This window comes from Zonotrichia leucophrys, chromosome 3 (genome assembly GCF_028769735.1).
Source record: "Zonotrichia leucophrys gambelii isolate GWCS_2022_RI chromosome 3, RI_Zleu_2.0, whole genome shotgun sequence".
Taxonomy (NCBI): domain Eukaryota; kingdom Metazoa; phylum Chordata; class Aves; order Passeriformes; family Passerellidae; genus Zonotrichia; species Zonotrichia leucophrys.
Window position 1 is genome coordinate 63,651,263 of NC_088172.1, and position 14,287 is coordinate 63,665,549.

The 14,287-nt window shown below is 37.9% G+C and overlaps 1 protein-coding gene across 5 annotated transcripts in view; it reads right to left on the reverse strand.

Moving 5' to 3' along the window:
• DISC1 (DISC1 scaffold protein) overlaps positions 1-14,287 on the reverse strand; it is a 174,547-nt gene that overhangs the window by 23,861 nt on the left and 136,399 nt on the right. For all 5 annotated transcript variants that reach the window (XR_010439576.1, XM_064708525.1, XM_064708526.1 and 2 more), the window contains one exon: positions 8,993-9,053. Coding sequence is in view for 4 of the 5 variants with exons in the window: in XM_064708525.1 (XP_064564595.1) it covers positions 8,993-9,053 (61 nt within the window). In the remaining variant the exon portion in view is untranslated. The remainder of the gene's footprint in view (positions 1-8,992; positions 9,054-14,287) is intronic.

A 14,287-nucleotide genomic window follows, 5' to 3' on the forward strand; every position in this document is an offset into this window, starting at 1 on the left:
AAAACAAACCACCAAAGCTAATTTTATCAATCTTCCCTCCATTAATGCAAACATACATTAGCATCAGTATCTTCAAGAGAAATTGTACAGGCTTCCAGGTCAAAAAGCCAAGAACCTACTCTGGGGAAGAGGAAGGATCCATGACTGCTGTCAGTCATGGTAGACATTCACCACTCATAAAATGGGATCCTCTCCACATTGAAAAGTATCACTAATTAACAAACAAAAAAATTATTAATATGGATTTTAAACTCTTCATAAAATTTATATAATTCAAGCAAGAAGAGCACAAGAGATTAGGGGAAAAGATACGAAAAAATTTACTTTTGCTCCAAAACAGGGAAATCTCAGCACACCAAAGCAGCAAAATGATATAGAAGTACTTACTCTTAATGAGGCAGGAGTTTGCAACAGAGAGAACTACTGTGTGCTGGTTTTAGCTGAGGTCATTTTCTTCACAGTGGCTGGTATGGAGCTGTGTTTTGGGTTTGTGCTGAACACAGGGTTGATGATACAGAGATGTTTTTGTTATTGCTGAGCAAGCCTTACAGAGCCAAGCCCTTTTCTGCTTGTGGTACTGCCACACTGGCAAGGAAGTTAGGGGTGCAGGGAAGGTGGGAGAAGACACAGCTGGGGCAAGTGACCCAGGCTGTCAAAAGGAATATTCCAGACCATCTAACATCATGCTGTATATGTAAGTGGGTGAAGAAGGAGGAAGTGGGACATGTTTGGATTGGTGGCATTTTCCTTCCCAAGTAACTGCTCTGCGTGAGAGGGCCCTGCTCTGCTGGGAATGGCTGAACACCTGCTTGCCCATGGGAAATGGTGAATTAATTCTTTGTTTTGCTTTATTTGTGGGTGTGGCCTTCACTTTCTCCAATAAACTGTCTTTATCTCAACCTGTGAGTTTTCTCACTTCCACCTTTCCTGTTTTCTCCCTGATCCTGCTGCTGGATCGGTGAGCGAGGGGCTGGGCAGGGCCTGGCTGCTGCCTGGGGTTAAACCAAGAGATTGTGACACTAATGAATTTCAGCAAAGTGGTGAACTGCAGCTCTGCAGGCACCACTGACCAGCACCAGAACAATGCAGCATAGGAAAAGAGCATACAGAATAAAACAAAATCCTGACAAAATGCACAATTGCGAACCGGCTCGAGAGGCTGTGAACTGTCATCATATTTCCTTTTCAAGCAAGGGCAATACTTTCTGGTTTTAGAAGGGGAGAGGCCTTGCCTTCTGACAATTTTTGCTATGCTAAGAATAAAATGAATGGAAGACACAGAGCCTAGAGGAAAAAAGGGCAAGATTTTCCATGAATAAGCAGCAAAATCCCCTGTCACCTTGTCTTTGACAATGCTGCACACTAACTACTGATGTTAATTCAGTAACTTGGAAAAAGTCCTGGATGAAACCTGAATTAATATGGACTGGGAGTTAGTAAAGGCTGTTCAACCATGTGCTTTGCTTTTTCTAAAGCTCTGAGGCACTGGAAACTGGCCTCAAATCTGACCTTTTCTTTTTTTTTTTTTCTAAAAGGATCTAGTTTCAATGCTGAGAATAGCTAGAAAGAACAGAGCTTTCTGCTACTTCTTATCAAACAGTATGGTCACGTGCCACAGTTCCCCCAACTCCCAATTAAAAATCAGTATTTGTGACCCAGCATCTCTGAACAGGCACAATACAAAAACAAAAAAAGGACAATAACAATTTCTGAGTTCTTAATTCTTGCGTCCTTCTTCCCTTCTTATCATCTCATACAGAAGCAAGTCTTTAAAAAATGTTATATGTAACACATATACGTTGGTGCAATAATAATTGTCTGCTAGGACTTAAAGTGAAAAGGTAAGTTTTGTGTTATGTCCTCTTTCCCCAGAGTACTGTGGGGTCCAAAAGCCTACCTACCTCATCCCTCCTTTCTGCAAAAATCTCCTTCCATACCTTAAACCAGCAGATGGTTCCTTAGTATATAAAACAACATTCTCCTCCTCTTGTAGCAAAAAATTAATTTTATGACTGCAAATTCAGAAGATTCCTGCTACTGACACAAAAGGCGTGGTGGGTTCCATCAATGCAATTATCTCCTATCTTGCAATTGCCATAGACAGAAATGGTATTGGGGGTGTTTTTCTCTTTGGTTTTTGCTTTGTTTGTTTTTTTTAAATATCTTTTCTTACTTGGTGCAGGAAGCAGATTGCATTCTTTGCCCTCCATTTTTACTGCTCGTGCAACCTGCATTTCATCTGTAGATAGGTATTAGTTCTGCCAGGGCTGAGAGACAAGTTCAAGGCTGGGAACAGAGTTCCATCCTGGCACAGACATGAGTTTATCAAAGGATCTCCACTAGCACATGGCACCAGATAACACTGATGATAAAACACACATTATGCTGCAGAAACATGATTAGAAACTCTTATCTGCTGCACTTCTATAGCGACGATTTCCTTTTCCATGCCCTGTGGGCATTAGCTACACTTTCCACAAGCAGAAATGAAAGGCAGAGTGAAGATTCCCCCCTTTCTTCCAGACCCACTTAATCTAGGCTAACCCACTTCTGTGAAGCAATACCATCAAATTTCTTCTGACATTATTTAAATTTACTAAGAGTTTCCAAGATGCTATACTTTGTCAGGAAAATGCAAACATTTCCAAACATATTGCAAGTGATTGTGAAGAGAAAAAGGATATTTGGTGAGAACCTGCACTGTGGTCATGTAGAATAAAACAGATTGAAAAGTAATTGAATGTGTTTTGAAGGTGAAAACAGGGTTTCTGTGAAGAAAGTGCTTTATTATATTCCCACTATCCAACTTCCCCCTGCTCCACGAAACACAAAAGAGATAGGCAAAAACAGGTGTCCTAAGGGATAAAGTTGGAAATAAAATAAGGTAAGAATAAAATGCACAAAGTGGAAATGAGACAAGTCCAAGACAGAGGAGCCACAATAAAGGGAAGAGCAGGGGGAGAATCAGAAAGTCCCCCTTCTAAGACTGCTAACATCAAGACAGAGGAATTAAAGAAGAGCAAAAAGGAAAGAGCACAGTGCTTAAAGCAGAGGGGAAAATAGAACACGAAAGAATACTTAAATTTTTCTTGTTAATTGGATTCACCACTGTGAAACTTTCCTAAACTATTAAAAAAAACCAGGACATATCTCCCAAATAAGACTGGGCCAATATAGGAACCAAAAATCACCTGTAAATTATTAACTAACACACTTAGAAATTTGCTTTTCAATATTCACAGCTCCTTTTCTTTGTATTTTGGGGAAGTAAACTTCCCTCACTACAACAGTACCAAGAAATCAGTGGGATCTTGCCAAATTTCCCCTCCCCTATAGAAACACATTTAAAATGTTACTTTCATTTACAAGTTCCTATGTTTTTGCCACCAGTTATATGGCTGAAAGTCATAATCCTTTGATTTGTAGTATCATAACATTTCCCCAGCAAAGCAAGTAGTATAACAAGAGCTTATGTTTTCAGGCTGGAAAAAAAAATACCAGGAAAACACGAGCCTGTAAGAAACAATAGCCCTGTTTTCATGACAGCCTCTATTATGTAGACAGAAAAATAAGGTACCTGAAACAAAGCAGCTGTATTGTTCACAACAAGGAGAAAGGATTGTCCAAAGTAAAGTGTTTGATTGTTCCCATGAGGGTTTGGTGACACTGCAATGTGTTCTTCACATTACTGAAACATGAGAAATTATTTGGTAGTGGTTGAAGGCTTTTTGTGTACCTACTAGTATGATAAAACTACACAGTATGGTCAAGAGAAAACTGTTTTACTCTAAAGAACAGCAAATCACAATTAGGCAGAATACCTTCAAATGTCACTGGAGAGTGCACAGATTTCTTCCAAATATATGGATCTGGCAAGTTATGTACATATTCACTTCATGCAGCATCAATTTCTAAACATGTTCCAAATTTTCAGTGCTTTAGTTAATCACACCAAGCCTAGTCCTGCAGGCCTTTGTTGTAACAGAAGGCAACACAAGCGATTCCACTGCCATCCAAGGGCATTTTTTCATGAAGAAAAGGACCTCTCATAAACAACAGCCTGAAGTCATAAGCAAACAACACACTGGGGAACACTACGCCTATATAATCAATGTTAAATTAAACCACAAAATATTCCATACATACAGGAACAACAGAGAAAGAGCTACAAATCTGCAAGGATACACAGTCCTTTTGATGTGAGACTATTTATAGACCATCAGCAGTGTGAAACACTGTCCTTTTAGTGTGCTGTGCTATTCAGAGCATTCATACCCAGCTCTGCTCCCAAAACCATTTCTGAAACTTAGTATTTTATAAAGGAGACGTGAGGCATGTGGTATGTAAGCTAACAGTGAATAATAAGGAAAGACAGTAACCTCTAAGACTGTTCGTTTTCATGTAAACTGGAAGGTGATGTGGTGGCATTTAATCCTGACCTGTCCTCTTATGGAATGGGACCCTCAGAATATCTTATGTCTCGCCTGAAGGGGCAAGATCTCAGTGAAGATGACATCCTCAAATGCATTAAAAGCACTGCCTGCATGAGAAACCTTGTTTCTGATAGAGAAAATGTGCATGCCCTTAGCAGTCTGAGCAACCAGGCTGCAGCCACATTTGTTCTGAATTAGGCAAGTGACATTTGATTGAAACTCCTAAAAGAAAAACCACACATGAGATCAGGTAAAAGACCTTGGGCTTGATTTCTGCTGCTTCAATAAATGCAAGGTGCCTTTATCACACCAACTATCTTAACAGCTCAGTGAACAAGGAGCCATGCAGAGGAGCACAAGTTGCATCAGACTAAGACCACGACATTTTCCCTACCGTGTATCCATGAGTAAAAATTAAGGCACCATTAATATGAAAACAAACATTGTTGAACAGAAAATGAACCCAAGACAAACAGCAGAAGAGAGTCAGTTAAAGAAGAAAGGTTTTGCATACATTTGCCAATTTACCTGCTGCTGTATCATTCAACAATGGCAAAGGACAGTCACTGCAGTATTGCATCTTGTTATATTTATGCATTTTCCCTTTCTTGCAGGATAGTACAGAAAATAGCTTAATAAAACACCTTTGTGTAATTGTCACCAGTTATTCTTGAATAATATTATTCCCAAAAAATAATTTCATTATTCCTATCCGGGAATTAGGAAAAGCCCCTTAAAAGCCCTGGTTTTGTGATGAATGGAAGTCACAGCATAATCTTTTGAGGTCTGGAGAACAGTACAATCACATTAAATTCCCTCAGCTCAAGAAATGTCATCTTTACATCAGCTGGTATAAAAAATTGTTTCCAGCCTGAGGCAGCTATGATAAGGGATTTAGAAGTCATCACCATGTGGGCCAAGAGATACAAAGGAATGCATCACCACATATAAAGTGTCTGCTTCTCAGAATTTTGGAGCTAATGTTCTCACAGCTGTGTATGACTTAGACCAGCTGGGAAGAAGAAAGGAACTAAATTAGTCACTAGAAGGATCTAATATTTTATCTAACCTGCATTTTAACACTCCAGCAGCAGAACTGTTGGTAAGCAAAACAAGATCAGATCGTTATCCAGCAAGGGATGGGGCTGCGAAGTCTCTTGGAAGCACAGTAGAAAACACACAGTCCTGGGGGCAGGCAGGCAAAGATGACATTTCAGTCCTATCTGTGCACTGCTGAGATACTACCAGCAGCTGAACAGCCCTCAGCACAACTGAGGGGGGCCATAGGTTACACAAAATTACCACAGACCATCTGGCACTCCCAAGAATGCCTGTGCTGCTCCACAGACAAGAGGGAAAACCTTTTGGAAAGACTTACTCAGTAGCCTTAGCACAGCAGTTTCCCTACAGCAGGCATCAGTTTCTGTAACATGACACACAGGCTCTATGCTCAAGATGAAATCTTTAATGGCATTTACAGCACTCTTGACTAGGATCAGTTTGTGACCCTCACCCATTTACATGACTAAAGCTCACTTATGGCAGAACTTGGTGGTTTTTGAAAGAGTTGGATGGTTGAAGTCCACTTTATTCATGGTAATGATATAAAGTGCTAGCAAAGCCTTCACTTGGTGTAGAAATAAGTGAAATGAAAAAAACTCCCACTTTCTGTGGCAGAACAAGGGTCCCATGAGAAGATGCTCATCTGAATTTCAATGAGCTAGAGCAATTACTGTAAACATCTCCTGTACAATCCCTCCTAAATGGCTCAAGTGATGAGCTTTAGTTACCAACACAAAACTTCTTGTACTTCAGATATTCACACAGACGGAGGTCTCTGCTGAACTCACTTTTATTATTCTAACTCTCACCACTTTTGCACATCTCCTGTTTCCTAACAAAAGGTAAGCAATGGTATTTACACTCTCAAGAGGGCAGCCAGTTATTTAATGTATAAACTTGGAGAATGGCTTGATGTATGTTGGTGACTAGGAAAGAGACAGACAGCAGCTTACTAAACATGCTATTTGTTCATTCTTTTATTGGAGGATACTGTCTTCAATGACTGTCAGTCTGCTGTCAGAAAATAACCTATATTTTAAATCAGGAAAAAAGAGTGTCAAGTAATCTGTATAGTTAGTGGGTGCTTTGCCTTCTTTGGGGTGAAGCTATCAGCTGCTGAACATATTTCCATTTTTTGTCAATGCATGTTTTCCCATTTTTTTCTTTAGACACAAGGCTATCAAAAGAGTAGCATTCCTAATGAAACATATTCTATTAAGCTCCCTGACAATGGATGCATCTTTTAGGTCGCAGTGAAAAGTACTGCATTTGTTTTAAAAACCAACCAACTAACAAACAAAAAAACCCAAAACCCCCACCTCCCCAAAAAGTACTCCAGCATGTGAGCTAGGTTACCCTCCCCTCTCTCCATTAAAAAAAAAAACAAAAACAAACGGACAAGAGGAATATATTCCAAACTTTTCTTAAGAAAATAAAAGAGAAAAAGGGAAGGGGGGGAGGGAAATTAACTGACAAAATTGATTTTTTGAAACTTGAATCTTCATTAAAGCTGTTTTGTCAAGAGATTTCTTCATTAGCTTTCTTTTCCTTCTGTTACAAAGTGGTCAAAAATGACATTTCTAAGAGTTCTGCTTTACTTTGAAGCTGTATCTTAAATTGAAGTGATCTCAATCTAGGCTGTTTCTATTTGAAACACTACCTAGCAGAATTATAGGTTTCATCTGGAAAAAAGCTTTGGAGGTTTATTTGAATTCATGCTATCCAGACTTGATCCTCTTTTGGTTTCAAGAGCCTCCCCAAAAGTGCATCCATGAGCCAGATGCAAATTCTATCTCTGTCTAAAATGTAATCTTAAAACTTACTCTTTAAACTTTCCTTAGTGACTCTTTCTTTAGCTTATGATATATACAAATGAGTAATCTGAGCATTTATATGAAGACCAAAAAAGAGAAACTCTCTCAAGTTATTGCTCTAAGCAAGGGCAGGGTTCGGGGAAGCCTCTTGGGCTCTTGCTTGCTTTTCTATTTTATTGCTCAAGCTGTAAAGCAGGTGTAGCTAACTACTAAAAGAAACTAAAAAGAACCTATAAAAAAACCAAATATCTATAATCACCTAAAATTAAAATAGTATAAAAATAAAATATTTTTCAAGACACAGTATCTTGGAAACTTCTTTCTCATAAAAACATGAAAGATTTTCTCTTTCAATCAGTATTCAAATTCTTAGCTCTTAATTACTTGAACTATTTTTAGACTAATACCATTTGCACATCTTGGAAAACAAGTTCAGGACTGAATCTTCACCATCTGGGACCTGAAAATTCTATCTGATAAACCTCTGGAAGGAGGAACAAACAAACATACTCTAAGTATTTAACACTTAAAGAGAAATTTAAATCCTTCTGGGAGCCTAATACGTCAATTAAATCCATACACTCTAGAAACATCAAAACTTGTTGCTATACTTCATTTTTTAATAAAGAGTATGGTTTTCAAAAAGACAGCATAAAAAGTCCTTAAGACTTGTCTTAAACTTATGGACTGAGGTATATGGAGTAAAAATGTTAATAAGAGAGGGCTAAGCAGCACACAGAAACAAAGCTTGATCTTCAGGTCTGTTTCCATCATTTTTTCATTCAGATCGGAATATCTTTTAAATTTACGAGTTGAGTAAAATATTTCTATATTCAAAAGCATGAGTGAGCAAAATATATAAAACCTTATCCTTATCAATAGAACAAAAAATAGCAAGGGCAACAATTTATTAATTATACCTGCTTAGTAATGGAAATGGAAGTAGTGCTTAGTTGGTGGATTACATTTTATTATGACACAAACTCCAATTACAACCCATGAAAGCCTTTTAAAATACAAATATACTCATTCAGGGCAAAGTTCACTCACTAGAAGATTCCATTACAACAGCACTGTAATATTTGCTAACCATATTTCAAGGAGAAGCCTAAAGTCAGAGGGGTCACCTAGAACCCTCTTCACACAGCAAAAGAAGGAAATAGAAACGTTAGTGTTTGTTTTTTAAAAAAAAGGCATAAAAAGATGTAAATTCTGCATAAGGATTCAGTTCTTAAAATATCTCTATTGTTGTCCTGGTTTGTATTTGCTCTCTCCAATACCCCAAACTGGCATTTTTTCAAAACTGTTATATTGACTGTCATTATTTGCTAAAGATGTCCAGAACTCTGCTAAGGGATTCTTTTGGCCCTGCTCAGTGTTGGTTTTTGCATCGGAGCAGAAGGGTGATTTTTCACCCAGCTGTCATCCCCAATACTTGAGGCTGGACCACTGCTGCTCCAGAGCAGCCCTTTGCACTGGAGAACAGTGATTCTTTCTTTTACCTGCACCCACTGCCAGGCTGCTGAATGCAGCCATGAACAGAGCTCTTAACACAAACAGTATTTCCTACTTTGAAGTATTTTTGGTATTATTCTAATGCAAGTTCCTAACACTTTTATGCATATCAATGCTGCATGTACAAGCATTTTTAAGATTTCAAGGTTTTCATGATACCATCCTTACCTATGTAGTTTATCCTCCAGAATCTCCATGTACTTCTCAGCATTTTCTTTTACACTGGTCACTGCAAAATAAAGGCCAAAGTTAGGTAATGATATAAATTTACAGTTCTGAGGGGGTTTTCTTTTTTTAAACCAACTTATCTCTTACCCACATATTTTACACATGTCAGTTAGGAATAAGAATTTCATTAATCTTTTTCACATTCAAATTGCAGTGTGGGTGTCTTCTCCCTTTTTTCTTGAAAGGCTATTGTATCTCTGTTATAATAATAGATCAATAAAAAATGCATTAACCTCTTGGCTGAGCCAGAAAAATGTTGAGACTAACAAACACACAATATGCAGAAGCTTCCTCTTGACAAAATAAAAAACAAATAAAGGCAACAATGACAGCTAAAAAAAATCATCCCCACAAAAACAGAAATATTGTCCATTACTCCTCTTTACCTTCAGGAGAAGTAAGCTAGCCTTACAAATGCATCAGTCCATGCAGAACAGTCCTTTAAATTGTTATCAATCTTGTATCAAACTTTTCTGATAAAACCAAAACACTACAGAATGAAAAGAAATACCACTCAAGATTGTTAGGAAATTTAGTTTGGAGTATTTTGTGGTTGGTGTCTGGGGAGATAGTTGTGTGTGCGTCTGTTTCTTTTTAAAGCTCAGACCTAGACATTCTCTTAGCCCCTACAACTTCTTCACCCAGAAGACACTCCAAAAGACTACTTACCATAACACACAACAACAAAGCTGTTCTTTTGAATGACCATTGGTACTCCATCAATGGTAAAAAGTAAACCTCTTCCAGGAAAATGGAGGCTTTTAGATAATAACTATTTCCACAATATGACAACTTTTCTTCCCTCCTCTCTATAAGCTGCTTGCAAAGTCCAACTCTCATAGGACTGTAAATCACTTGGTCTCATTCAATTGTACATCAAATATATATTTTATATGAAGAGGCATCCTAAAGAGCATCACTGTTTTTATGGGGAAAACATGCTAAATGGGTCGGGTACCCTGTGAGTTTACACACTCATCTCCCCCACCTTCCTTACAGTACGATGGCTCCAAGCACAAGTTACACACAAGTGCTTTCCCTTTCTGTGTTTGTTGGGCTTTTTCCCCTTATAAAGTCGAATGTCCCCCACCAAATCCTGATCTGAAAACTCAGCATTAGCCAAATCAGCTGTGCTAAAGTTTACACACAGAGGAGCTCACTGAGATAATACCATTAGCAGCAAGCATCAGGGTCAGTGTAACACCGACTGTCTGCAGAAGGTGGTGCGCGCCAGGTCACACAGCAGTCACACATCACTGAAGCTGTCTGCAATGCAACGGCAGGTATAGAACGCATGTTGCAAGGTTGATTTACTTGTTTGTTGTTTGTTTTGTTTGATATATGAGTTTATTAGATTAGCAAACAAGCAAACCAACCAAACAACAAAAAAACCTGAAACAATCAAAAAAACCAAACCCACCATAGCCCCAGCAGTCTGGAAGCAGGATTCTGCAATATTTTATTGTACATAGACAACTGCATTAGTTTATACATTCACAGGCCCAATCACTCATTAGAAAAGTGCTGATGGATGTTATGCAAAAGGGTTTATAAGGATTTCTGCAGTGGCACTGGAGACTAAATAACTTTCCCTAGCTTGTAGCAGGTCTGTAACTACAGTGCTTAGTAAAAGCTCACAGTTTCCTTACCATGCTTTTATTCCTACACTTCCTGTAGAACTGTGGAGAGCCTGCAAGCTGGCAAGTCTTTCTTTAATGACAGACTACAGCTTTATAAAAACGGCCAGCACTTCTTGCAAACTCCCTATCCATCAATCCCCAAATGTGCTGACCTGAGGCCCGGTGCACACTTTGATAGCAAATAGCTTCAAGGTGTTCGGGTGCTGTACTTCCCCTTCTCTTGCCATTGTCACAGTGTCCTTCAACGTGAGCTGTTACAACTCAGGGGCTTATTCTTTTGGATAATAAAGTCAGCAGATATTATTAATTTTTGGAGAGGGATGAGAAGAGGTGGAGAATCTGTTTCACACTCACTTTGTTTCTAACCGATATAGTGACTTCTTACGTTACATGAAAGATAAACCTTGCTTTCAATTTCTCCTGCTGTGCTTGTCACTTTTTAATTGGGTTTGATCTGATAGAGTAATTCGCACTTTCACAGTTCAGTCCTGCCCCTACATGCAATTTTACAATGCCCTTGAAGCACACAGCTTAATATATCAGCATTATTCAATGACAAAAAGTAATGGGCAAGAATACACCACTAGTCAAAAGTAGGTCAGCAAAAAGCTAACACTCATTTGGAAATCACCTCACATCACTAAACCCTACTCTCTCCTGTCAAACGTTTTAACTACATTAAAAGAGATGCAAACTTTGCTGCTGAAAGAGAAAGCTCCCCAGACTAGCTTTGTCTCCTTGCCTTCTTCTCCGTGTAATTGGAAAAGCTGTGTCCTGGAGATTTTGCTGGAAGGAAAACATATCTTCAAAATCTGATTAAGGTTACTTCCCTTGCAACAAACTGTAGACAGCACTGCAACAAATAATTCCAGCCTTTTAGATCATCCATTGAAATAGAAGACAAGCAAAAGATTAGCAGATTTTTTTGTTCTAATTTAATGAATCTATTCACCATCACTTCAAAGTAAAAAAAAAAATGCAAACAGGAAACTGTATGTGCTTTCAATCTGGCCAAGAAGGTACTAGATGACAGAGAAAGAAAAAAAATAATAATTTATGAGATTCTTCTCTGCATGCCAAATGGTTTATTTTTACATTTAAGTGAATGGAGTTGCCTTTTTCCACTAGTTCTCTGAGGATTTACATGCTTAGCTTATATTAGCCTTGAGGGGAGTTATTAAAATAAAGAAATATAAACTCTCTATTAAAATTAAGAAGTATAAATACTTGCAGAAGATCAAAACACCAGGTTATTTGCTAAGACTAAAAATAAACTTCTCTTGTGAAGTCTTAATTGAAGAAAAGTGAGTCAGCATTTCTTTCCCTTGTTTTATCTTAAATTTTTCTTACTTCTTACAGCAAAGTCCAATCTTGGAATCAGTTCTGGTCCAACAGGACTGAGAAGCAGCAGTGAGCTCCTGTGGTGGCCTTTTAATTGCTTCAGAATGTAAATCTGCTGTTTTAGAAGCCGCATAGATACCATTCAATAATTAACCTACATAGCATTCCTTTAAAATATCATTACGTGTCATTTCTCATCTGAAGGCAGCCCCAGTGGGGTAATGCTGTTTCTATTACTTACAGAGATTATTCAAGCCCGCACATGAAAGCCTAACATTACTTTTATTCTTCAGTTTCTTATTCTTCGGTCCTCAAAATTGAACTTAAAAAGACCTATGGACTATAAGATTTGCTTTGGATACTATGATCAATATTTTCTAAAACTTTATAAAACCTGAGTATTTGACTGGAGATACCTCAAACCCAGTGTTCATATGGATGCTCCAGATGTAAATGGCTGGCAACTCAGAAAAATAAATCTTTAAAATTGAATAAGGGTCTTAAAAAATAGTAGTCAATATCACAGTAGTTTTCACAGATGAGTAGTTCTTTACCAGACAAGTCATTCACCAAGTCCAAGAGATACAAAGTCTGAAGTAAAGTTTTTGCCTTCCATCCTAGAAGGTATTATTTCTTTTTTTTTTTCTTTTTCTTGTTCTTTTTTTATGGATAGACAGTGTGGATGAATAATGACACACAGTTTTATACAAAATTAAAGGTTGGAAGAGATGCAATAGCTCCTACACCAACACCCAGCATAAAAAGAACTGCCAGACATTACCTGCCTGCATGACAAGCCTGATACCTACAAAATTAGCTTTTCTGATCCACAAGCATAATGTTCCTTCTCAAATATTACATTATGTAGAGTAAAACTCCCACTGGTGTAACAGTGTCCACAGGGGTTTTCAGAGGAGGGAAGAGACAAGGATTTGACTTCATGTTTCAGAAGGTGTGATTTATTATTTTATGAAATATATTACATTAAAATTATACTAAAAGAATAGAAGAAAAGGTTTCCTCAGAAGGCTAGCTAAGAATAGAAAGGAACGAATAACAAAAGTTTATGTCTCGGACAGAGAGCCGAGCTAGCTGGGCTGTGATTGGCCATTAATCATAAACATCCAAGAGGGGCCAATCACAGATGCACCTGCTGCATTCCACAGCAGCAGATAATCAATGTTTACATTTTGTTGCTGAGGCCTCTCAGCTTCTCAGGAGGAAAAAATCCTAAAGAAAGGATTTTCATGAAAAGATGTCTGCGACACACTGGCTTCAATGACATTTCTGCCTGACTTAAGGATCTAGGAATAAAAATAAAAAAACTGCATAGACATGTATTGATCTGAGGACAGAATTAGGTGTGAAGAAGGCTGACATGTTGCTTCTCCTGTCACTATACTTTTTTTAATGTAAAAATTGTTATTCATATTTATATAAAATGAAAGCAGAAAATGATTCTATGCAAGTCTGTCTGATCTTTTCTGTCATGAAAGATGTACTGCATTAATGTGTGAAGCTGGGGTCTGAAAAACTGAAGAATGGCTTTGATATATTTAAAGGTTCACTTGAAAAGAGTGACACTTGACATGACATCTTAACCGTCCAACTACATGTCACGATGATTTATCAAGCCTCAGTAACAAGATTTTGCATTACAGAATGGTGAGGAATTTTGCATCCTGCAGACAGACAGGGGAAAACCCCAAAGAACAAGCTCTGTGAAGAACAATGGCTACTCTCCTATACATTGTTCTCAAGGAACCAAAGTAGAAAGAACAGAAAAGGTCAGGATTAAAGGCACAAAAATAAATGCCTTATTTAAGAAGTGTAAATACTTTTAAAAGGCAAATGAAATTCTATGCTGGTTCTCAGTCATCCAGTAATGAAGGAAATACCGAGATACATAGTTATTATCTGTCTTTTCCAGTAATTGGGGTTTGTTCTAAGAAATGTACTAACCCTCTGAATAACATTGCAACACAGCACAAAATAACTGAGGGAACCACTGCCACCAGACATGAGATGGCAAAAATTTGGGAGGTCAAATGGACTGGCTATTCTGCAATTAAAAACACTACATAAAGGTGAACTGGAAACACAAACATCTGTACTGAACATCTAAGAAATGAAAGCCAGACATTTAAAGACAACCTAATCTTACTTGACTAGAGTAAGACTGAGTTATGGAATCATCTCAAATTAGGCAGAGAATATTTTCAACTAGAGCTGAAAGTATTCTTTACCTAATTTG